Source organism: Pavona decussata, unplaced genomic scaffold (genome assembly GCF_977016875.1).
Source record: "Pavona decussata unplaced genomic scaffold, jaPavDecu1.1 SCAFFOLD_361, whole genome shotgun sequence".
In the NCBI taxonomy this organism is placed as follows: Eukaryota; Metazoa; Cnidaria; class Anthozoa; order Scleractinia; family Agariciidae; genus Pavona; species Pavona decussata.
The window spans coordinates 255202-277993 of NW_028145740.1; the positions used below are offsets into that span (position 1 = coordinate 255202).

At 39.2% G+C, this 22792-nt stretch overlaps 1 protein-coding gene across 1 annotated transcript in view; it reads right to left on the reverse strand.

The window, feature by feature from the left end:
• Positions 1 to 22792, reverse strand: part of LOC146452955 (bifunctional glutamate/proline--tRNA ligase-like) — a 44476-nt gene that overhangs the window by 3914 nt on the left and 17770 nt on the right. Inside the window, exons 11-33 of the mRNA XM_085097218.1 lie at positions 20138 to 20222; positions 19640 to 19699; positions 18568 to 18678; positions 17395 to 17531; positions 16644 to 16698; positions 16003 to 16155; positions 15144 to 15256; positions 14094 to 14184; positions 10522 to 10722; positions 9643 to 9872; positions 8593 to 8644; positions 8185 to 8278; positions 7892 to 8007; positions 7421 to 7493; positions 6873 to 6952; positions 5581 to 5682; positions 5303 to 5458; positions 4871 to 4951; positions 4078 to 4197; positions 3450 to 3623; positions 2414 to 2497; positions 2028 to 2104; positions 16 to 94 (exon numbers count right to left, since the gene is read on the reverse strand). Of these exons, the coding sequence (XP_084953344.1) occupies positions 16 to 94; positions 2028 to 2104; positions 2414 to 2497; positions 3450 to 3623; positions 4078 to 4197; positions 4871 to 4951; positions 5303 to 5458; positions 5581 to 5682; positions 6873 to 6952; positions 7421 to 7493; positions 7892 to 8007; positions 8185 to 8278; positions 8593 to 8644; positions 9643 to 9872; positions 10522 to 10722; positions 14094 to 14184; positions 15144 to 15256; positions 16003 to 16155; positions 16644 to 16698; positions 17395 to 17531; positions 18568 to 18678; positions 19640 to 19699; positions 20138 to 20222 (2524 nt within the window). The remainder of the gene's footprint in view (positions 1 to 15; positions 95 to 2027; positions 2105 to 2413; positions 2498 to 3449; positions 3624 to 4077; positions 4198 to 4870; positions 4952 to 5302; positions 5459 to 5580; positions 5683 to 6872; positions 6953 to 7420; positions 7494 to 7891; positions 8008 to 8184; positions 8279 to 8592; positions 8645 to 9642; positions 9873 to 10521; positions 10723 to 14093; positions 14185 to 15143; positions 15257 to 16002; positions 16156 to 16643; positions 16699 to 17394; positions 17532 to 18567; positions 18679 to 19639; positions 19700 to 20137; positions 20223 to 22792) is intronic.

Here is a 22792-nt window from a genome sequence, read left to right on the forward strand (position 1 = left end):
CGTTTCAGCACAAACCTTATTCTTATCCAACATGGCATTGAATTCGGACCACGTCTGCACCACACTCAAATTTTCGTCTTGTGCCTTCTTCGCTCTGTGAAAAGATAAACAAATTAATCCAACAGACATTAATTTTCTTTTCGCAACTGCTTAAGTTGCGTACTAACTGCGAGGATCTTTCTTCTATTTGATCTTTCATCTGCAGTTCAAAATATATGTTTCATATATTTACATTCCTTTATTCATCCTTCACGGGTATATTACGAACTCACAATATGACCAGCTCCCAGTTGGCTTGATAGCTCAGTTGGTAAAGCACTGCACCGGCATCGCAGAGGTCATGGGTTCGAATCCCGTTCAAGCCTGAATTTTTTTCAGGCTTTCTTTTCGCAACTGCTTGCCATCGATTTCATTGATACGCGACCCTTAAATGCTGAATCTCCTGCGAGCATTTGGCGATTCGCTTCCGTCAATCATGCGCTCCTGATATGGTGTTATACGAATGTCGCTCTTGTTTTCAAAAATATGGCGGCCACTGTGTAGCCTGTTCGGTCGACATGGTTGCTTCTTATTCTTCAAGTTTACGTTGTCGAGTGGTGTATTTGCTAGCCCATGTTCTTTATCCATCGATTGATGGAAGCCACACTGACTATCTTTCCTCTTGCGTACTGAAGCCATCCCTGTATTTCATCTTCGTACACTCCTGGATATAGACTTTCTCAAAGTCGCTCGCTCACTCGAGCTCTGAAGATCGCGCTTCGCGCTCTCTAAGCTCGACTTGTAAGCAAGTCTATCCTGGATATTGTCACTGATATTGTTTAATTACTCTCCTTATAAACAATAAGTCATGTACTGAAAATGGTAAAAGGCGATCAATGTCATCTACTGCATGCTCGTTTATTTATGCCGATTTATGCGATTCTTTTTTCATCTACCGTCCATTTGTGTTGCTTTTCCCGTCCGGGCTGGGTAATCAAAATGGAACCGTGGAGGTATTTCTGTATATTTTCCGAATTTTTTTAACAAATGTCAACCCCACGTTCAGAAGTCTTGCTATAGCGCTTGCGCTCAACCCCTGCACGAGCAAATACACCACTCGCCAACGTAAACTTGAAGAATATGAAGCAACCATGTCGACTGAACAGGCTACACAAAGGCCGCCATATTTTTGAAAACAAGAGCGGCATTCCTACAACACCATATTAGGAGCGCATGATTGACGGAATCGAATCTCCAAATGCTTGCGGGAGTTTTTATTCAAGGGTGGCGTATCAATGAAATCGGTGGTAAGTTGCGTATTAAATGCGAGGATCTTTCTTTGTTTGATCTTTCATTTAGACATTAATTTACAGCTTTAGACAACAGGCGCACTCACCGACGAAAAACAGATCGTGCTCTAAACAATGCATTAATTTTTACTTTTCGGCCGGTATCATGCGCTCTACGTGTACCTTTTCCAAAACGTTACTGAGAGGTGTGAATCTGTTTCGATCTGTCAGGATTGTATGGGGCAAATCAGCCAAAACTAGTGTGACGATGTGCAACGTAACCTTAGGCTATGTCTATACTTCACCGGATAGCTCTTGTGCCAGCACCAAAAACATATCAGATAGGGCTTTCGTTCACACACAAAACGCCGATTTCGGATCGACTTTTGTGCTGGAGCGATGCTGCGCTGCTTCGGTCTTCGCGTATCGGATAGGTTTTGAGCCACGACTGTTCACACCAGGCCGGAGTATTTTTCACAACGGCATAAAATACTGTCCAGCATAGTCTAGAAATAGCTTTAGAGTACCGTGCCTTGCACGACAAAATGGCCGGTCTACACTGGCGCGACCTAGTGTGACCGAATTTTCTTAAACAGCCTGAGCTTGCGTGATCTAACGTATTAAAACAGCGAGGCCTAGCGTAAAACGAATCAGCTAAAATAGCCACGTGAACCTTAGGTATTGAAAGCAATAGATTAAACAATATATTTACAAGGATCTACCAGACACAACAGAAATTACCAAAATATGCAACCTTACTTGTTGAACATGTCGTAATGGATACGCTCCAAGGTTTGGGTGATGGTCTCCTCTATGCCAGCTTGCTTGATAGAAGTCTAGACGTGAAAGTAAGAATTAAGTCGAATTACATAATCACCTAAAGCAGTGGTTTTCAAAGAAACGTTTGTTTGGTTTATCAACAGAGCTGACAACTAAAGGTAAAATTGCCACCGTAAAGAGATTCGAATGCTTTTATATTTGAAAGTAGTCTAAGTCGTTGGTAACTAGTCTTATTGTATCGTATCGTATCGCGTAATGTATCGTATCGTGGCCCTTGTATCGCGATATGTATCGTATCGTGGGAAAATGTATCTTTGCAGCCCCACAATATTTAATTGCTTTGAGGTCAATACAGTATTGCTTACCTTTTCTCCATTGTCCCTACGTACAACAACAGCTTGCTCCGCCTTCACGTCACGTGGTCCTACTTCAATACGGATAGGAACACCCTGTACAGCAGAAATAACAATAACTCCTTGAATTGCCCCTCGAAGAACTAAACCAACGGCCTTGGAGTGATTTGAAAATGCCCTATACATAGAGTCCCAAAAGCCCCCAATACCAAATTTCTTTTACACTTGCCATTAGGTCCGCTTCTTTACGCGTCGAAAATGAGCGACGAAATTGCGAGAAGTCCGCGTGACTGGACTCAAAGAGAAAGGGCTTTGAAGAAAGTCTTAATTCCTGTATGTGCCTAGCTGGGGTTTCGCAACTTCCCCAAAGACATTTCCTCTACTACATCTGATATTTGTTCATCCCCCAAAAGACGTGACTGGCTTTCAGCAAGTTTAAGTGCAGTGAAACTTTTGTTCAACTTGTTCTCAATTGATTTTCGACTCTTAATTTTCACAGTTTTTTACGATTAAGAATAAACGCGAAATAATGGTGTGTCCTTTCCAAAATTTGAGCCTGAAAATAAAGCCTTATTAAATACGGCTCGATAAATAAAACACATATTTCATGGCATTAATTGATCGTAAAAGTTACTGGAAATAAAATAGCCCCAAGTCTCTACTATTCTAGCAAAGTTAAGGATGATGCCCCGAAATACTGAGGTATTTTGTGTCGTTATGACTATGCGGGAAAAGAGTATCTTAGTAAGGGCCGTTGAAATCCAAAAAGAAAATTGGGTGTGCCCGCGCATTTTTCATTTTGCAATAACTCCAAAAAGCGTTTAAACACAAAACAATGTATGTATGGCGTTTTTTTCCAAATTGGAGCTTATTATCTCTGAAAAATGCGTGGTTATCACCAATTTTCTTTTTGGATTACAACATCCCTCGCTAAGAACTTCTTTTCCCGCACAAAAAATACCTTTGAATTACATGTAGTTGGCATCTTCCATAAGAAATTAGAGGTTCTTGGACCATCGCGCGAACGTATGTGCAGTAGCGTACTTACTTTTAATTCCCAGTGGTTGAATTTCCAGCCAGGGGAGTAGTTATCTCTGTAGTCGCCTTTCGCTCGGATGCCAACACTTTTCAGCCTCTCCTCCAGTTCTTTACACTTGTCTAACAGTTTGGTCTTCTCTGCCTCCGGTAATGTCGCAGTTAAGCCACATGGGATGATCACCGCCTGTTGGATAGAAAAAAAAAATTATGACATAGTCGAATGACTGAACCCCTTTTAAAATTGACATCACAATACTGCATTGGGATGTCAAATATAAAATTAAGAAATTTAAGTTTTTTACGGCATGTTACTAGCTCGAGCACCGTACCAACAGAAATTTAGTCCCCCTGAACATCTCATGAAACCAGAATATCAGCATAAACATATCGGGGTCATTTTTGTGCAGAAACACCATGTTCAACAAGCCCACGAAATCAATTGAAGCCTATAACCACTGAGACGTAAAAGAGGAGGACGAAAGATTAAACCTGGACAAGATTGAAATGAGTTCTGAAGAACAAAACTTGGTTTCCATCAGAGTATTGACAAAACTACTGTTGTTTGTGTAGAAATTAAATGCACTAAGTTTTTTAGACATTGTTGTTTTGAAGACCTGTTTTATGAATTGAAACATTACCTGAATAGAAGCCACCCGAGGTGGCAGCACCAGTCCTTGATTGTCTCCATGCACCATTGTCATGACTCCAACTGTCCGAGTGGTGAGTCCCCAGGAATTCTGATACACATATCTCTTTTCCTAGAAATTGAAAATAAAATAAATTACAGCAAAAACATCGAGAAAAACATCTACACGTAATCATAAGTCAGTTATATTGCTTAGATGCATGAGACAATTCTTTAAAAATGTGCATTCAGACAGATGGGCTGAAAGACATTTTACTTGAACTCTGGGGAAACACAGTGAATTGGCAAATGTGTTATTTTCCAGGAACAAGAGAACATTTTCTCACCCCTATTATAGAAAAGAAAAATGTTGACTTGTCCACAGAAAGTCTCTTATAATTATTCCCTTAAAACTTCCACACCTACTTTTATTAACAACTGTAGAAATAATACAGATGCACAGGAAATGTTTTCTTGGTCCCATCATCGCCCATCCAGCACTTATCAACGCTTTCTACCAACAGTTTATACACATATTAACACAGTGGATGAAATGTTCTTGTCTGGAGACACAATACCCAGGGGTGGGCAGAGGGCTCTAGCAGTACCTGAGGGCCTCTTGAAAGCATAGCTAACGTTTTACTTCCCCAACAAGGAAACCTTAGTTATTTTTTGCAAAAAGCTTAAGAACTGAACACTCCTGAAGTCTTGCCAGGAACAAGGCAGGAGACATTACTGGTCAAATCACTGGTCACATTCAGTTACTGTTACATGACTGTAGACATGTTACTAATAACTGAGATTACCTGTTTTGTTGGGTCAGGGTCTTCAAAAACAATTTCAAACATCTTGGAGAAGTTCTGTCCCAGGTGGTGTGAAGTTGCTCCCTATAAGAACACATCACCAAGCAAATCCATCAGCATTGAGACAAAGGATTAGCCATTTGAAAGACATATAGAATTATACATGCTATTCACAGGCAGGGAGGTATGTATTGGGAAAAAACTGTGCCAGAGGCTCATGACAGAGGACACAGTTTTTCTGAATACGGACTGTCCTAGGCTGGAGAGTATCACTTCTATTTTTCTCTGCAAGAAAACAAGGGCAAGGTCTTGCAACCAATCATGCAACAACTCCATCGGGGTTTGCGGGCAACATTGAAAAATTCCACCAACTGCTGGTACAAACACTTTTATGTAAGAAGGGTACTTTCTCATGGTGAAAACTTTCAAACAAACCTGAATTCCACGCCCACTGGCTGAAATGTATATTTCAACTGTAGTGGTAAAGTCGCCGCCAGCAAACTTCTCTTTTTCAGTTTTTCTTCCCTTGATCACTGGAATGGCAAGAAGATCTGTGTAAACTTGTCGATAAAGGTCTAAAATGGTGTAAACCTATGGAAAGAAATTAAATGGAAATTAATTAAAAGTTTTCACAGAGAAAATCAGCAAGAAAAAATACAGCTGTACTCGGTTCACAGACAAGGTTGGTTTTTCCTAAATCATCTAAGACTTACTTCTTCAACTGCTTCATCATATGAAGCAAAAGCTGAATGGCCTTCTTGCCAGAGGAACTCGCGTGTTCTCAGGAATGGTTGAGGATGTTTAAACTCCCATCTCTAAAAATAAATATCAGTATCATGGTTAATAATGATGATGATCAAAGGCTCCTGTGAGCCAACTTGTGATTTGCAGAAGTGAAAAGTGGTAGCCGTAAAGCGGTACTCGCATCAAACTATGCTACAAGGATTCATGGATTCGTTGATTTCCGCTGTTAAAACTGTCGAGCATCCCTTAGAAGTTCCTCTTTCGATTCACCATTTCCAAGAGGTCCGTTTCCCATCCGAAAACGCAAAATTCGCTAATTTCGACCAGCGCCAGAATGAAATTCTGCTACATAACGATCACTCATTCACTGCACATGCCTGAAAGTTAACAACCCACCAGCCAAGTGAAAACCTCACCATCGCTATAACTCGTTCATTGAGCATGCACGCATTCATGAGTTAAAAATGATGACAATAGTCTTCACTAAACAACAACTCCTATTACACACACTAGCCATTTTATATTGAAGGGCTCTGGGAAAAACCGGTCCATGGTGCTTTTAAGTTGCTTTTTCCTGTCTTGGGTCAAATTTGCTGGAGTTTCTGCATGTGGACCTCAGACAAATGTTCCAGTGAATTTTGCAGCTCATTTGCAGTAAAAACTGATGATTATGGGTATGATTTCCATTTTATTCCCAAAATGAAGTGGAAAACAGCAGATAAAACAACGAGGCAACATTGCCTGAAGGAAGAGAAGGCCATGTACAAAAATCTGGGAAATCTGAGCTAAAAGAACAAAAGGCAATTCAAAAAGCACTTTAGGTCAAGGTTATGCCAAACATCTTATAACGAAAATTTAAAAAACTCATTAATAATTCATAAGCCCATTGACCTATCAAATGGTCGATAAAACATCATGTGCAATGGTTTTATATCCGATAAAAACTCCTTCTTATTAGTATGCGGTGTTTAATGTTTTTCTTGTATGCTAATTTCCAACGTTTACAAAAGCTTCATTGTTATGAACTTTCTTGACACACGCTTTTCCAGGAATGCTTTTGAAGCCGTTCAAAAAACTCGCAGCACATGTTTTATCTGGTGTAAAACCACTCGGGTTTTAAATCCTGATAAAACACTGCTGCTCATGCTTTAAACATAATTTAAATAAAAAATAAACATCAAAAGTAACAATTTATTTTTATCAAGAGGACAAGAAGACATTTCCTTGAGAATGATAACAAGAAGTAAGTTCATTTACACACCACAACATTATTCCACTGATTCAGCTTTAGTGGAAGATCTCTGTGAGACTTAATCCACTTTGCATAGGCTGGGTACATAACTGGGAACACAAGAGAAAAGTAATTTAATCACAGAGGACTAACAGTACTTTCCTCAGCAAAAACACGTACATGTACACATGAAAAAAAACATGGCAAATGAATATTGTTATGTACAGTTCAAACTTAATAATAAAGTAAACAAAAAAAAGCAGCTTTTAAAATGGACAAAAGTGCCCGCTTTCAACATTCCACTGTGGGAGAGACTTTCATTTCAAATGTTTTACTCTTTTATTTGCTTCAAAATAGTTAAACTATCTTTAAGTTCCTAAAGAGGAAGCTTATTCATTTTTATGGCACACAAATTTGTGTGGATACAGAAGACTTGAATTATCTTTGACTTTCTGTCGTGTCGACTGGGTTTCCGGTCATAATTATGTGAACCAGCTGCCCTTCCATTGCTGTCAGACAGCAGACCCTTGGGCTCCTGTTTGGTTGTGCCTGAATAGTAGCAAAGCGTTTAGACTCACCAGTTTCACTTGTTGGCCTGATTGCAATTGGTTCTGCTAACTCGGACTGGCCTGATTTGGTCACCCAGGCAACCTACAAACACAGCAGTCAACAAATTTGATGAAAATGATGACAGTGACGCTAACAATATAAGTAGCAATTGATGCGAGAGAAACACCTTTCAAAATGCAGTATGTGTATGTGAGCTGTAGATTGTACAGGGTACTCAGAAGTACAGAATAAATACAGGCAATGTTGATGTCTGTCTTACATAAGGTATCACTGAGATCTAAACTTGTGACAGACCTCTTTTACAAGTATTTTGTTTTGAATCCTGTACCCAGGGAGAGTGGACAGGTACAACATTCCAATAGAAAACACTTACAGATAAAAGGGATAAGACTTTGGTAAAACTTTGCCCTGATTATGACAGAGTCCCAGAGAGGGATGATGATGATAATGATGATGATGATGATGATGATTATCATTACCTCTGGTGCAAAATCTGCAATATGTGTCTTTTCTTTCTCCAAAGCTGCCTGAGACACAAACATTGGAAAGTAAACATTCTCGACTCCAAGCTTTTTAATTTCCCCATCAAAGAAATCTGTTGAAACAAAACAAATACATGTAATGGTTACCATTGAGTAAACACAAAAACAGTTAAATAAATAACCAAACAAATAATTCAACAATATCGTGTCCACTGTTTCAATTTAATCGACATGGCCTAACCTTGCAATTTTTTTACTTTTGCATTAAGTACAATACAAATTTACATTACCTTTTATACGCTCCCATATAGCATAAGACCATGGCCTCAGAATGTAACATCCACTAACATCATAATATTCAATCATTTCGGACTTGGTTATGACCTGAAAAAAAAAATTGTTCATTTGAAGGATTACCGTGTAGCTCTAGCAAAAATCAAGACCCCCCCCCCCCCCCCAAAAAAAAAAAGGCCAAGAGATCTGTTTCTGATTTTGCACTACATGTTAAAAATTGTTAATACATATTTGTCAACTAAACATCCAGATGACAAGAAAAATTAATTTATAACTAATAAATGTACAAGGCATGAAGGAAATATAACACTTAAACAAGTTTACTTACTTATATAAGTAAGTATTCTCTGAAGTGGATAAATTTAAAATCATCATGGAAATTAAGTAATACAGCTGTGGCATACCTGCGAAAACCAGTCACTAAGATTTTCTTCTTTTTTAGCCTCCAGGCCCAGCCTATAGCCATTAAAAAATAAATAAATAAATAAATAAAACAGTTTTATTTTCAATCAATCATTTTGAAATTGGTTAAACAAGCCTCTTTACTAAGATTTAGCCAGGTGCAAAACCATTCAAGACATAAATTATATAACTTCATAAAATACTTGAATTTTTGATATTGTGGGATTTTTTAAAATTATGATGCTTGGAAAGGATCATGCTCTTTCAGAATATCTCGGCGAACCCCATGATTACATAAAATTAATTTTTGTGACTTTATGAATTTAGCCTCTATTCATAAAGGAAAATAACATTATGAGCGGGCGAGACCCAGAATAAAGAAAGGCTCCCTGGTACTTGACCCTTTTACTTCCAGGAGTGATCAAGTGTAATTTCTCCTTACGTTATCAATACATTGTCAATCAGACAGGTGATGAGAATAAAGAAATTCATCAACTAGATGATACTGTTTGGTGTAACACCAAATTCTGTGAACTAACTTTAAAAAATATGTTTGTCAGTCAGTCAGGAGAATTAACATTTACAGACCTGCCAACTATCCCGATTTTACCGGGAGTCTCCAAGTTTTTCATCAAATCTCCCGGTCTCCTGGTAAGAGTACGAAATCTCCCGGAAAACACCTACCCTGGCCTTTTTCAGACATTTGCATTAATTTCGTTATTTTGTAAATGTCTCCAAGGAAAAGTTAGCTTATTTGAGCTGCTCTCGATCAGAAAACGTAAAACAGAGAAATAAAAGTTATAAATATTGAACGAGTATTGTCATTGGTCAGAAATAAACCAATCAAATTGCACAATACATGGTAGGTAAATGCTGTTCGAACTGAGAGCTGTTGGGAAAATTCAAATTGTATAACGCCTTTTTTTTCTGTAGGACCTAATGACATGTAAAGTACTCCGGGGGTTGGCAGGTATGATTAGGATCATGGCAGTGAAAAGGTTAGAGGGAAGACTTGAATACAATCAAATAATATAAACCTGATATTCACATACCTGGTGACCTTCTTCCCTGTACTGTCCACGTCACCATTTTCCACCTTTGCAGGCTGTGCTGCTTTCTCCTGTTTCTTTGAAGGTTTGGTATCTTGTTTGTCATTTTTGCTGGCAGCTTCCTTCTTTTTGTCTTTCTTTCCTTTTCCACCACCAGCGACATCCTCTCCTGTCAGGTTTTTATATTCTGCCTTCAGTTTTAGGAGTTCAGCCACTGCCGCATCAACCTCTTCCTTTAGAAAAAGAAAATTTTGTATTAGCTTATTGACATTTTCAATAATTTTAAGCTGATCGCACGATCGAGAAGAGAGGAGGGGGACAGGGGGAAGGGAGGAAAGGAGATCAACACCACACATGGTGTTGATGTTGTGATCAATAAATCTGTAGTCTTAATTACATTTGAAATTTATCATATATTGCCATAACCTGGAACAAAACAGAGAAGGAAAAAGGAACAAACTACAGCTGTAGATAACCAAAAAAAAAAAATATTCTGAACAATCCAGGTATGAGTCACTTTTGATAAGGGCAAGCCCTCTTCTGTTTACATTGGGGGGGTTTTAAAGGGAAGAATGTGATTTTAGCCCTATAAATATGATTTACTTCCATGCTGTAAATTGCACAGAGACTTACTAATACAAACTGCTTAAGGGGACAGGGATGTGTTACACTTACTTGTCTCTGAGAATTGTTCGAATGCAAAGACAAATAAAAACTAGCAATAAAACCAGATGCTGTTATCATCATGTCATAACAGGAAAAAAACAACTTGAAATGTTTTTTCCTATGTCCCTGGTGTGCCTTTTAAATGTCTCATTTATTCAAGTTTCTTTTTCAAGCCTGCTACACATTTCAAAATGCAATACAGTGCAAGTTTAATACCTTGGCAGCTCCAGAGGTTTTGAGATTGCGAACTTTATCACCCTGCACAGTGATTTCTCCTTTTAGTTTCTCCACTTGCTCGGGTGGTGGCGCTGGTTTTGCAGTGTCCGTTCCATTCATGGCTGGCTGGCTACTGTTTTTACTTCCTTTCTCTTTCTTCTTACTCTCGCTTTTCTTGTGGCCTCCAGACTCCTGAGGGTTCTTGCATGAAACAAAATGGATCAAAAATTACTTTCCATTCCCATTTTTCCACACACTACTTTCCTTCAAGGATCAGTCAGGAGTAACAGTAATATAATTGCATTCTCCACAATTCTTCTGTGGGTTGAGATCGGACGTCAGCATGTAAAAGCATAACTGGCAGGCGCTATCAGTCAATCTTACCTACTCCCCTCCCCCCCCCCCCCCCCCGAGTTACGTAGCCTACTCTTTTCAAGCAGTGTGTGGGTTCTTTAACCTCCCACAGATTACTAGGAACAAGATGCCTATACTGGCATTTACGCGTGACACTGATTCACTTATTCCAATAAATATTGTATGCTTCACAGATTAAAAAAAACTATCCTTGCTGATGGAATAGTTTGAGTCAAGATGATCGCGTTATGTTGTTTCCCTTGTAGTTGTACCGGAAATCCATAAGTGATTACGATAACGTAAGCTTATAAATGACCTCATCTCAGTCTCATCGTGGTTCTTTAACTGTCAAACAAAGCATGATTCCTTTGCCAGGAACTATCCGATTTCCACCGTGTTAAATGTCGAGTGCTTCTTGGAAGTTATTCTTTCGATTTACTGCTTTTACTGCGGAAAGTGCCATGTCATGCATCAGTGACGTCATCAACAAAATTATGCAAATTTCTGGTGAAATGAACATTTATGGTGCAATCCAACCTGACTCGCACGTGATTTGAAGTTGCAGCCAATAAAAATCACACAATTTTTTCGGGACGGGCACGGGATACGGGCAAGTTAAAAAAACAACGCAATTTTTGACTCCCAAGAATACGAAAGGAATGCGCTACCGAATTTAAGACACTGGCTGACTACGTCATCCTGCGTAACAAGCGTTGTGAAATGGGACCTACAGCTTATTGCCCTTATCCGAAAGACTAGAAAGTCAACATTTGCAAATGTCATTAGAAAGGTAGAACTTTTTCCTCAATTGTTTTAAGACCCTGAGTGTTGGTCCAGCTGGGGTTTGAACCTGTGACATCCCACACGTTAGTCCGGTGCTCACCCTTGGAACTGAGCTGACTGGTTGGTGGTAAGTAAGCAGAGGTGGAATATCTGTTCAAAAAGTCTTATTTAATTTGAATTCAAAGATGATGACAAAGTATACTTTGCCTTATTAAAAAAAACCCCAAATTGTCATACATAGACAAATAAATTCATGTGACCAAAATATAATGTCTAACGCACTAAACAAGGCGAGTTAGGATTTTTTTCAAAAAGAAAGAAGCCCTGTTTGTTTTCAATGTTGTACATCTGCTAAATTATTAAGTTACACAACTTCAACTTCAAATTGTGAAATGCCACTTTTCCATAAGTGCGAACGAGGTAGTCAACATTCCAGCGACCGATTTCAACCAGACTTTAAAATTGCCGTTCACAATAAAACAAAATTCAAGATTTTGAGGTAGGCAAAAAAAAATTAAATAAATTAAAACAGAGAAACCATTTAATAACCCCGCGCACGCGACCAAACACGATTCGTCAACAAATCTGAAAAGATCTATCAAAATTCTTTGAGTTGACGAGGCAATTACAACAAACATAATGCCCGGTAGGTTAGCCTCGTTGAGATCAAGTGAAATCATAAATAGATAGTTTCGGTTTAAAATAAGCTTACTTCCGCCGGAATATCGGAAGAAATCTTCAAGCGATTTGTGCTCAGAAAGAAAGCAACTGAAGGCGACTTTTTGCGACAAAATGAGACCTTTCACTTCACTAATAATTGGCCAAACTCAAGAACTATCCATAATTTTAAGAAAATCGAATAAATAGTTTTAAAATACCTCAATATCTGCGAAACTCCTGCGGCCGCTCGGAGAAAAGGTTGTACACGTGGGACGACAAAACACTAGAGTCCAGACTCTATAGGTCAAAACCGGAAATTGACAAAGCCTGCTTGAAAACGTACCGGAAGTTACCTATATCGAAGTTCTTTCCGTATAAATGCTCTGTATCGGGCGGATATCCAAGTTAAATCCTCTGTATATTGTTTGATCTTGATAAGCCAAACACTTTTTTTTTACTCCCCCACCGACGAAATACCACACTTTCTTCAGATGCCATCCCCCTTTTATCCAGAAACAACTTCTTGAGTTTTCTCGAACAGTTTTGTGTGTTTGTTTGTTTGTTTCGGTGGTTCTCCTCTCATATCGAGCGAGATTTCTCGTACTAGAAGTACACCTTAAGCGTAGATAAGCAATTTAAAGTCCTTTAAACACAAGGCTAATACAAAAGGGACAGATACAAGCTCCTTGATCAATGTAAAGACAAAATTTGCCTTACAAAAGACGAGTTTTCCTGTTTGTGAGGGTTAAGGCCCAGTTTCTTAATGTACAAAAGTGTCAACATTTTGAGTTGGTCTACTATTATCCAAGTAATTAAAGATCGTTCGAATCAGTTATACCCGGTTCGAACGAATACATTTGTTTGCGTTTCTGACAAAACCACACCAAAATCACCGGAATGAGATAGAGAATCACACCTCGAGAAAGGACGGGACAAGACGCAAGACAAAACATGTACAGCCAGTACATTCAGCAATTTTATTTCAAAACATCCATATACATGTACATGTAGCAACAGATTCAGTACAAAGCAAGCTGATCAACAGTGCCGGCGCTAAGTTATTGTGAGCCATAATTCCGTGGTTGCATCCTTCCTTTTGCATTTTTTGTTGCATTAATTTTTCCGTCTAATTTTACTTGTATATTTTTCTTCCTATCCTTACATTATTTTGTAATTTATAAGATATTTTAATCGATAAATGGTTTCATTAAGCTTTATTTACTATAGAGGGCTAGGTTTGCGGGTAGTCATTTTTAACATGGGGTTAGCGCTAATCGGCTTTCAAACAACTGCGCCGAACGTGGTGCAAGGTTTCTCTGCTAAAGGCCTGTGTACTCACATTACCGACATCTCGGGTCATACCTACCTTATACGGGTAAGCAGGCTGCTCCGTTTGCCAAGATGCTAGTATAAGAAGTTGGGAGCCCGGAAAGCCGACTGAAAACACAGGCCCTAAAAACGCTATACATGAGCAACTTCAGCCCGAGAGGTACAGGCGAGGGCGTGTGAAAACTTCTCACGCGTGGAAAAGGGACGCGCAGATGACAAAACAGCTCCTCGCTCGCGTGTCTCTTTTCCAAGCGGACGCGATTTTCGCTCGCAAGTTCTTCGGAACCGTTCGAGGTCTAAACTACTGCGCGCGCCCATGGTGGGTTGGGTAAGAGGACGGCCGACAGTTCATACTAAGAAGTGAAACACACAAGACTAGTCACGGAAGTGTGTTCAAACTGAATCACGTAACAATTTTCTGTCACGCAACACTTAAACTGACTCACCTTTGCTTTGGAGCCTGCAGTTGGTGACGGCTTTGTGTGGCCATCCGGGACAGAGAACAAAATCACGGGACTTTCACGGCCTGTGTAACGACTACAAACAACACAGAGACAGACAGAAAAGTTCAAAACTAAATTTTTTTTTTTTGTTTTTGTTTGGCACTGACTATTGTTAACGTTAGAAACAACGTTAATTAAGCATCAAAGACGTTTCGGCCAAACAACTTCGGCCTTCATCAGTAACGGTTCACAGTTCTGCACGCGCTACGCCAGCAAAACACAACGAACGGCAGCCGCGCGTGTTTACATGAGGGTTTTGTAGACATCCGGGATGGCAATATGTTCGTTTCCCGCGTGGTTGTCACTTTGCGAAAAGTCCTCAATTGGTTATCGGAAGCAGTTTCATAGTTACTTTGATTTTGCTTTCGTTCTCGCCATAATTTATAAAGGCCTGTTTCCACGCTAAGATAAGCCTGTTCCACAGTGGAGAGCCACGCGAAGAAAATCAGGATACTCTTCAGTCTCTTCCTGTCTTTTCCCGCTCGCAATCTTTCTCCTCGTCTTTAGTCCGGTTGCAGTTTTCTTCGCGCTGCCCTCCACTATTTGAACGCCTGTAACAGACTACGCCATGATTTATCAAACTGATTTGTCGGCGCGAATCGTGTATTTTGACACCCGATTTACGGCGATTCGTGAAATGAAAATCGGTCCGATTCAGAAAATCTTTGTCAAGTCGGTCCGACATACTCAGAGAAACCGCAACGTCAATGAAAATTCAAAATCTAAATCGGATGTCAAAATATAAGTCGTAGCGTGTAAACTGGCCGCTTTCTCATCGTAACTTGTTCGCACGCGTTTTTCTACGCTTAATGCCATTTGCCTGTACTTCTTTCGAGTTCTGATTGGTTCAAAGTATTGCCTGCGTTTTCTGTTATTGGTTAAAGAGATGACGTTGATTTTGGTTTTACGACACTCAGCTGAAAAGCCCGCTAAAGACCTCTAATAAAAATCTGTATTTTCACGACTTGGAAAGAAGCAATTCAGTCTCTCTACCTTGGAGGTTCGTAAGCTTGGTCACAGATGAAGTAGCCTCGTCGCTGGAGTTGGATTATATCTCCCTTCTTCAGTGATGCCATTGCAGGATCTCCGGCCATTACTGTTTCATGCTTTGTGATACCAAAAAAACAAAAACTGTTAGAATGATCTATTCTAAGCAGACGTAAAATTCAGGCTTTATTTTAGGGAAGTGGTCAAAACTACTATACTCGACCAGGACCCACCAAACCACAAAATAGACGGGTCCCTGCCTGCACCCCCCCTCCCTCAACCTCAAAAGATGGTGTCTTTATTGCAAAGCCACCCCTCTATCCAGCAGTAAAAAAAGACAATGAGATTCAAACCAATAACACAGAATAAACACTTTTATTTATTGAGTCTAAAGATGAAAGCTACTAAGCAGTACTTTACTGTAGCACTGTTTATTAGTCTATACAAGGTGGTGTTAACTTTTACGTCTGTGGATGAAATCTGTGGCGCTGTTTGTTGTCGTTGTCGTTGTCGTCTGACAACCAAAGCTATTAAAATAAGGCCTTAACTGTAGTGTTGGTTATCCTTCAATTCTTTGCCAGCAAAGAACCTTTTTATTTTTTCCAATTTTAAACTTGGTTAATTTTGGTACTGAGATCTGACAAGACTTTCCAATGAGTAGTAACTTCCCTCGCAGGCGCTCTTTTGGCTCGTCACGCGATCTTTCCTCCCAACGTTAGTGACTAAAGATTGCGTGACGAATCAAAAGAGCGCCTGCGAGGGAGGCTAAATAAGTAGTTGGGTTATGGTGCATCTTAAAGGACCACTTATTTCCCACCAAGTCTGTTATCAACATAAACAGGGGAAATAAATGATGATATTTCACCTTGGAATCCTTGTTGATGTAATCCTTGAAGTTGTCATTTTTAGTGATCACAGGCTTGGTAATAACGTCATCAAACTGGACGGCAATCGTTGGGAGCAGCGGTGCTTTGGGGGTCTCTGCGATCCACGTCAATTTGGTGGTCTTCTTGTAATCCTACACAGAGTGTCACAGGGAGTGGCTTTAGTTGGTTTATAGAATTCACAGGAAGGGACGAGAAATAGCTTGTGACTGAGATATCGAGTTGAACACAGTAAAAATGTTCTCTCTCAAACCAACTAATTCCTTTATTTGCACACACAACACTAATTTAATTAGGGAGTAATTAGCAATATGCTCTAACGTCTTCGTAAACATCTTCCGAAAATTGTCCTAAGAACATTCTCGATCATTCGTCGAAAAATTTCACGTATTGCCGAAGGCGACCGAAGAAGATCCGAGGTTGATCTGATTACATCTCAACATATCTTAGTTCGTTCAAGCCTTATTAACTGGGTCAAACGTGTCGGCGAACGTGATAATGCCACCGTCAAGTTTTACACTTTGGCTCATTACGTGAATATAAAGTGCAATATGGTGGCGCGTAACCAGGCAACCTCAGCAGGGAGCAGTTGGAACGTAGCATTATTAAGATTCTGTCGTACCTTGTTATCGAGGTGTAGTTCAGCTTCCAATGATTTTACACCTCCCGAGGGGTTCCTATGAAAAAAATACCAGAAGTAAAACTTGTCATCACACAATGTTTCAAGAAAGTCGGACCTTGAGTCAATGATGCTGCGAACTTTTAAATGTAAGTCTGATTAAAGGCATCAAGCATTACTTTCCTGTGATGCTGCTTGTTATGCTGTACACATAAGATGGTTTTAACTTTTAAATCTGTGGATGAAATCCTAAAGTATGACCATTCAAATGAAAGCTACTGAGCAGTACTTTCCTGTGGTGCTGTTTATTATGCTGTACAAGGTGATTCTAACTTCTGAGTCTGTGGAGGAAATCCTTAAGTGTGACCATTCAAATGAAAGCTACTGAGCAGTGCTTTCCTGTGGTGTTGTTTATTATGCTGTACGAGGTGGTTCTAACTTTTGAGTCTGTGGACGAAATCCTAAAGTGTGACCATTCAAATGAAAGCAACTGAGCAGTACTTTCCCGTGGTGCTTTTTATTATGCTGTGCGAGGTGGTTCGAACTTTTGAGGCTGTGCATGAAATCCTATAGTGTGACCATTCAAATGAAAGCTACTAAGCAGTACTTTCCTGTGGTGCTGTTTATTACGCTGGTATGACTTCACCATTTAAACAAAAGCTGTTTAGTGGTACACTCACGTGGTTCTGTTCATTTTCTCAGTACTTCTTCCAATCATGAGTACGGACGCTTTTGTAAGGAACATAGAACTTACTTATTGATCTTTGTGATCTTGACATTGCCCCAGTTTATTAGCGTGACCATTTCACCTTCAGACAGCGTGCCAGCATCTGCTCCTTCTATAAACACTTTAGGTGAATACCAAACGTCTTTGTTACCAATGCTGGGATTCTGCACAGTGAACAGAGAAAATTTAATTTTACCTTTAACATCGAAAATAAACTAAAGAGTACAATTTACGAACCCAGCCCCCTTCAAAGTTAAAAGGTGAACAGATAAGGCATTCAAGAAGCTAGTATACCCTCATGCTCCCGTCCAGCTTGACCATATCGGTTCCAAGAGTTTTAGATGTGTGGCAAAAGCAAATATCGTTCTAGAGCAAAATTCATCTGTTATCACAGTGTTCACTATAATCGCACGTTTTATAAGAGTGTGAAGGCGAATTAGATTTCCCACAACTGAAAAAGTTGTTTCAAATCACACCATTTGTTTTATGAAGGATTGGACAGCGTGCCTCTTGTTTTCATTGCAGCTGAACTGCTTCGTTGCTTAACAAAACTAAATACAATCAACTCTGGCTTTATGGACACCCCGAATGAGGCTAAATGAAATTTAGGCAAAGTTCAAAATCAAGCCAATGCTGCCATTTCACCAGGATCAGGTGGGGGGGGGGGGCGGGTCCAGGGAGGTCTGCAGGGGTTTTGCCATGTGCTTTTGCTGGAGTTTGCTCTGCTAGCTTGCTTGCTTTTCCCTCCCTCCCTACCACACTTTTGGGTAAGTATCAATTCCACACACTGACCATAGTTCCCTTTGAGTGTTGTGTTGACATTGGCTTAGAGTTTAACAATACGGAAAACAGCTAAATCCCAAGCAAAAATAGCTTACAGACGTTTGACTGAAATAAATTCCCGCTATTATGGACTCTCGCTATTAAGGACATTAACTCGCGGTACAGAGAATGGCCGCAATAAAGGGAATTGACTGTGCATGTACGCAGCTCTATTTTTCAGGTGAAAAATAGAAGGTTTTAACATTTTAGCCAATAAAAAGTGCGAGTATGTAACTATTATGCCCTAGAAATGGGCAAACTAACAAAAACACGTCAGCAGTGAATCAAGCATGTTATGTTTATGAATAATACTGGTAAGGAATGATTTCAGTGGATGACATGCAAATTAATATTTTCTGATCAATACATGAAACAAACCTTGGGGTGCAAAGGGCATTCTTTCATTTCTTCTTTGGCTTCAGGAATGAAGATAGGAACCATCTCGTCTTTTTGAAGAGCTGTGTACCTTGGAGCTACGGGATCGATGACCTGAGAAAACCACAGGTAAAAAAATAAGATACAAAATACCAACTTTAATAAAAAGTAACCATGAGGACGTAAAGGGACAATTATTTCAGATTTGAAAACAAAAATTAACCTTTTTTCTTATTTGAAATAACTTAACTAGTACAAGGATTCATCACTGTATGTGACTTTTCTTTCTGGCGTGAACTGTTTAACAGGGGCACCCGACGGTTCATTTCGGTGGATGTCTGTTCGGAAGGCCATAATAGACCTTTATCACACGGCGGCCATGTTGAGTCTCAGGAGAATAAAAGCTTCGTTTTTGCACGGCAAGCCTCGCACTGAATTCGCGTCTGGCCGAGTCTTGCCGTGCGAAAACAAAGCTTTTTATTCCCCCAAGACTCAACATGGCCGCCATGTGATAAGGGTCTATTGCCTCAGAAATTTAGATTTAGTTTAGTCGTAAAGAAAACCTAAAGTTTTCTTCAGTAAAATTTCGTTACAATGGAAAACTAATTCCTTTAGTTTTCAAAGGGGCAAATGTGTCGTTAATGTGAAAAAAATGAGCTAGCATTTTCGTAACTGAAATCAACAACAGCTAGTAAATTCGGGGAATGAAATTCTGTTTCCTAAAACTTTCTGCAGCTTAAATTTTCAACTAAAGCATCCAAGCAGGTCAAAGACAAACTGCATTAGCTTACACAAATATGTCTTTAAAATGACACAAAACGATCTCGGAACACAGGAGACATTTTGTTTTAAGTATTTTGCAAAAATGTTTCGTCGGGTGCTCCTGATCTTTCAGTCCGTTACGCAGGACAAGATGGACAATTTTGATTCACCACATAAACTAATGACACCTCCTTTTATCTTTCTGGACATGTCTCTGGTAAGAAGGAAAGCATTTCTTTAACCCAATTCAACGAAACGCTGCAAAACAACGAGTGAAGTACATACAAGTGTAACATTCCAGTTGCTTACAAACCTTTTTGTTGAGAGCCCAAATTTTATCCCATTCCATGTGTACATTTGCTTTTGACGAGCCCTAAGTGGAAATTTATACAAATACACATAAACACTATAAAAGCTTCTGAAATAATTATGAAAGGCTCACAGGCTTAACTGACTCAAACAGTATGGAATTGGCTGCTACTGGATTTTACTTTTAAGGTAAAAAAGGACTTGTAACCTTTTAAGACATTGACTTAGACGTCCAGTCTGTGCAATCACTCCCAGATATTACACCGTTTACAAATGTTATTAGGTTTTCATATTCAATACACAAATTTCATTTTATCTTTTAATCCAGTTCTCTTACTTCTAAATTTCACGTAACATTTGAAATGCGTTTTTATTTTAATTTTTTATCTTGTAGTTTTTACCTCATAGTTTACACGACCCCACAAGTATTTTCATGCTTTAATTAAATCAGATAGGATGTGTTGTTGTTGTTGTTGTACTGATGTTTGAGTGTTTATCTCACCTGTAACACAATGAACTCCCTCAATCCCTCAACAGTCATGCCGCGCCTCAGAACTCCACGAACCGTTGGGAATCTAGGATCATCCCTAATAATTACAAGAAAACAGGAAATCAACTGAAGAAAACTGAAGCTTCCATATCATTTCGCATGCTACAAAATAATTAATAATAGAAAGGTAAACGTCAAAATATGAATACACTAGCCCTGAGAGTGGTAATCAAATCTCAGTAGGTATATTGCGGCTCTCAAAATGCACAATCCCTTTGTTTGAAACAAGCATGGCCAATTACAGTGTATGTGCGGGAATGAATGCACGTACAAAGTTATGATTTCTCCACATTTTCATAGTTTTCACAGTTAATGAGTTGACGAGAACTGCGAATGTTGTGAAAACTGCACCGTAATGAAAATTCATTAAATTTGTAATTACCGCAGGTTTCTTAGTCCTTGTCTACTTCTGTGCAATATAACTTAGAAGAAAGGGACTTTCTGAATAATATTCCTTAAGTTTACTTCAATGGACTTTCTGTTGTAAACCTTCGTAAAGGTTGCCAATTTTTTTGGGCAAAAATTTGTAGATTTTGCAATTTTATCTCTAGCTGCATTCAATCCTTGCCAAAACTTACATGTATGATCATGAAGTACAGACCGGCTCTTGTTTCATGTTGTTATATTCAATTCACACAAGTTTCATCAGGCAGTTGTACAAGGTCCTTTCCAGATCATAAAACCCCTTTTCCCCTTGAATTTTATCTTGTTGCCATGTAAACTTTCACTCAGGCAATTGAAGTGCGCACAGAATGAATTGGTAACAGGCATTTTACTCTCCGTTCTCTTCTCGGCTCAAGTTAACAATCATTTTTGGCCAACTGAGTGCGATTCATAGAGAAAGGAACCCTTAGCACTTACTTACAGTCATGTTAGTGTATGAATTCTAGTTAGGCCTCAATGCAAGCGTGTTCCACACTGCTGTTGCTCTGAGCAACTGTCCTTTGGCATATATTCTAAATTGTGGCGTTGCAGGATTGCCGCAAATAAAAATGAAGCACTGAGAAACACTCCAATACTTTTATTCATTTTTCGTCAGTACCTTGTTCCGTTATTACATGGTCTAAAACGCTGTGATGTATATTTCTCCGCTGTTACCTTGTTACGTTATTACATGGTCTAAATTGCTGCAACGTATATTTCTCCGCTGTTACCTTGTTACGTTATTACATGGTCTAAATTGCGGCAACGTATATTTCTCCGCTGTTCCCTCGTTACGTTATTACATGGTCTAAATTGCTGCAACGTATATTTCTCCGCTGTTACCTTGTTACGTTATTACGTGGTCGAAATTGCTGCAACTAAGCAACGTATATTTCTCCGCTACCTTGTTACATTTTTACGTCGTCTAAAACACTCCAATACCTTTATTCATTTTCCCCAGTACCTTGTGAATTATATATGTCTCCGCTGTCTAGGCCGCTGTCATGTGTCATGTGCATTTTTTACCAAACTTTACGTTAATATTACAAATGTTCCTCTGTCGGCAAAATGTGATGCGAACGGTTTTCGACGCCATTTTGACGGATAGGCAAACAGGCTCGAAATAACAGTGTTTGTATGGAAATCCGATGTCAATAATTTTCATAAAACATCGCTTCGGAAAAATTCATGAATTGGAAACTTTTGGCACTAGGAAAAGGATTTTAAGAAAAAACTTAGAGGGATGTAGCTGTGCCAGAAAGCGTCCAGTCGTGTTTTGAACTTTCCATACATTTCCCTGTATTTTTTTTCCCGCGAGCTATTTTAGAGCATTTCACGGTTGGTTCGCTTTACAGACAAACGTACGGAAAAAATCAAAACACGGCTGGACGCTTTCTGGCACAGCTACATCCCTCCATTTTTTTCTTAAAATCCTTTTCCTAGTGCTAAAAGTTTCCAATTCATGAATTTTTCAGAAGCGATGTTTTATGAAAACTATTTGACATCGGATTTCCATACAAACACTGTTATTTCAAGCCTGTTTGCCTACTCGTCAAAATGGCGTCGAAAACCGTGATAAGGCCTATTGCACAGAAATGTTGACGACCTTCTGCTTCAGCAAACAAGCCATAACCAGGGAATCAAAAAGTCAGGATACGACTATTCTAACACAACAGAAAAACAAACCGGCTTGGAAAGCCTTATTTCGTTACTACGAGTAATAAGCAGAAATGAAGAAAAGGCGGTTCCTAAAGCGGGCAGCATATGAACCAACTTATGTTGAATTTTGCTGGCTCGATATTTTGGCCTTGTTTTTCTCAAAAACTAAGCAGAGTAATGTTCTCTGGCTAAATTGAAGGCTGCACGCAGAAATGGGGAAACGTTTAAGCAAAAAAAAAAAAAGGCCTAAAATTTAACTCAAGCTGGTTATGCTCTCAGCCATTCATATAAATCGGCAAATAAAAACTACAAGGTTTGTTATGTTCCTATCACATGGACGTTTGACAGTTGAATGCCATTTGCAGGCATGATTATATTGGTTTGAAATCATTCTGAAAAACATTACTGGAAATGCTAGACTACAAATTAAATCTACATGTATTTTGAAAGCAGCTCGTAAAAAGTTCCTGATCACATAATTAATTTTAGGGCACCAATTTATCATTAACTCTTGCGTTCTGTCTC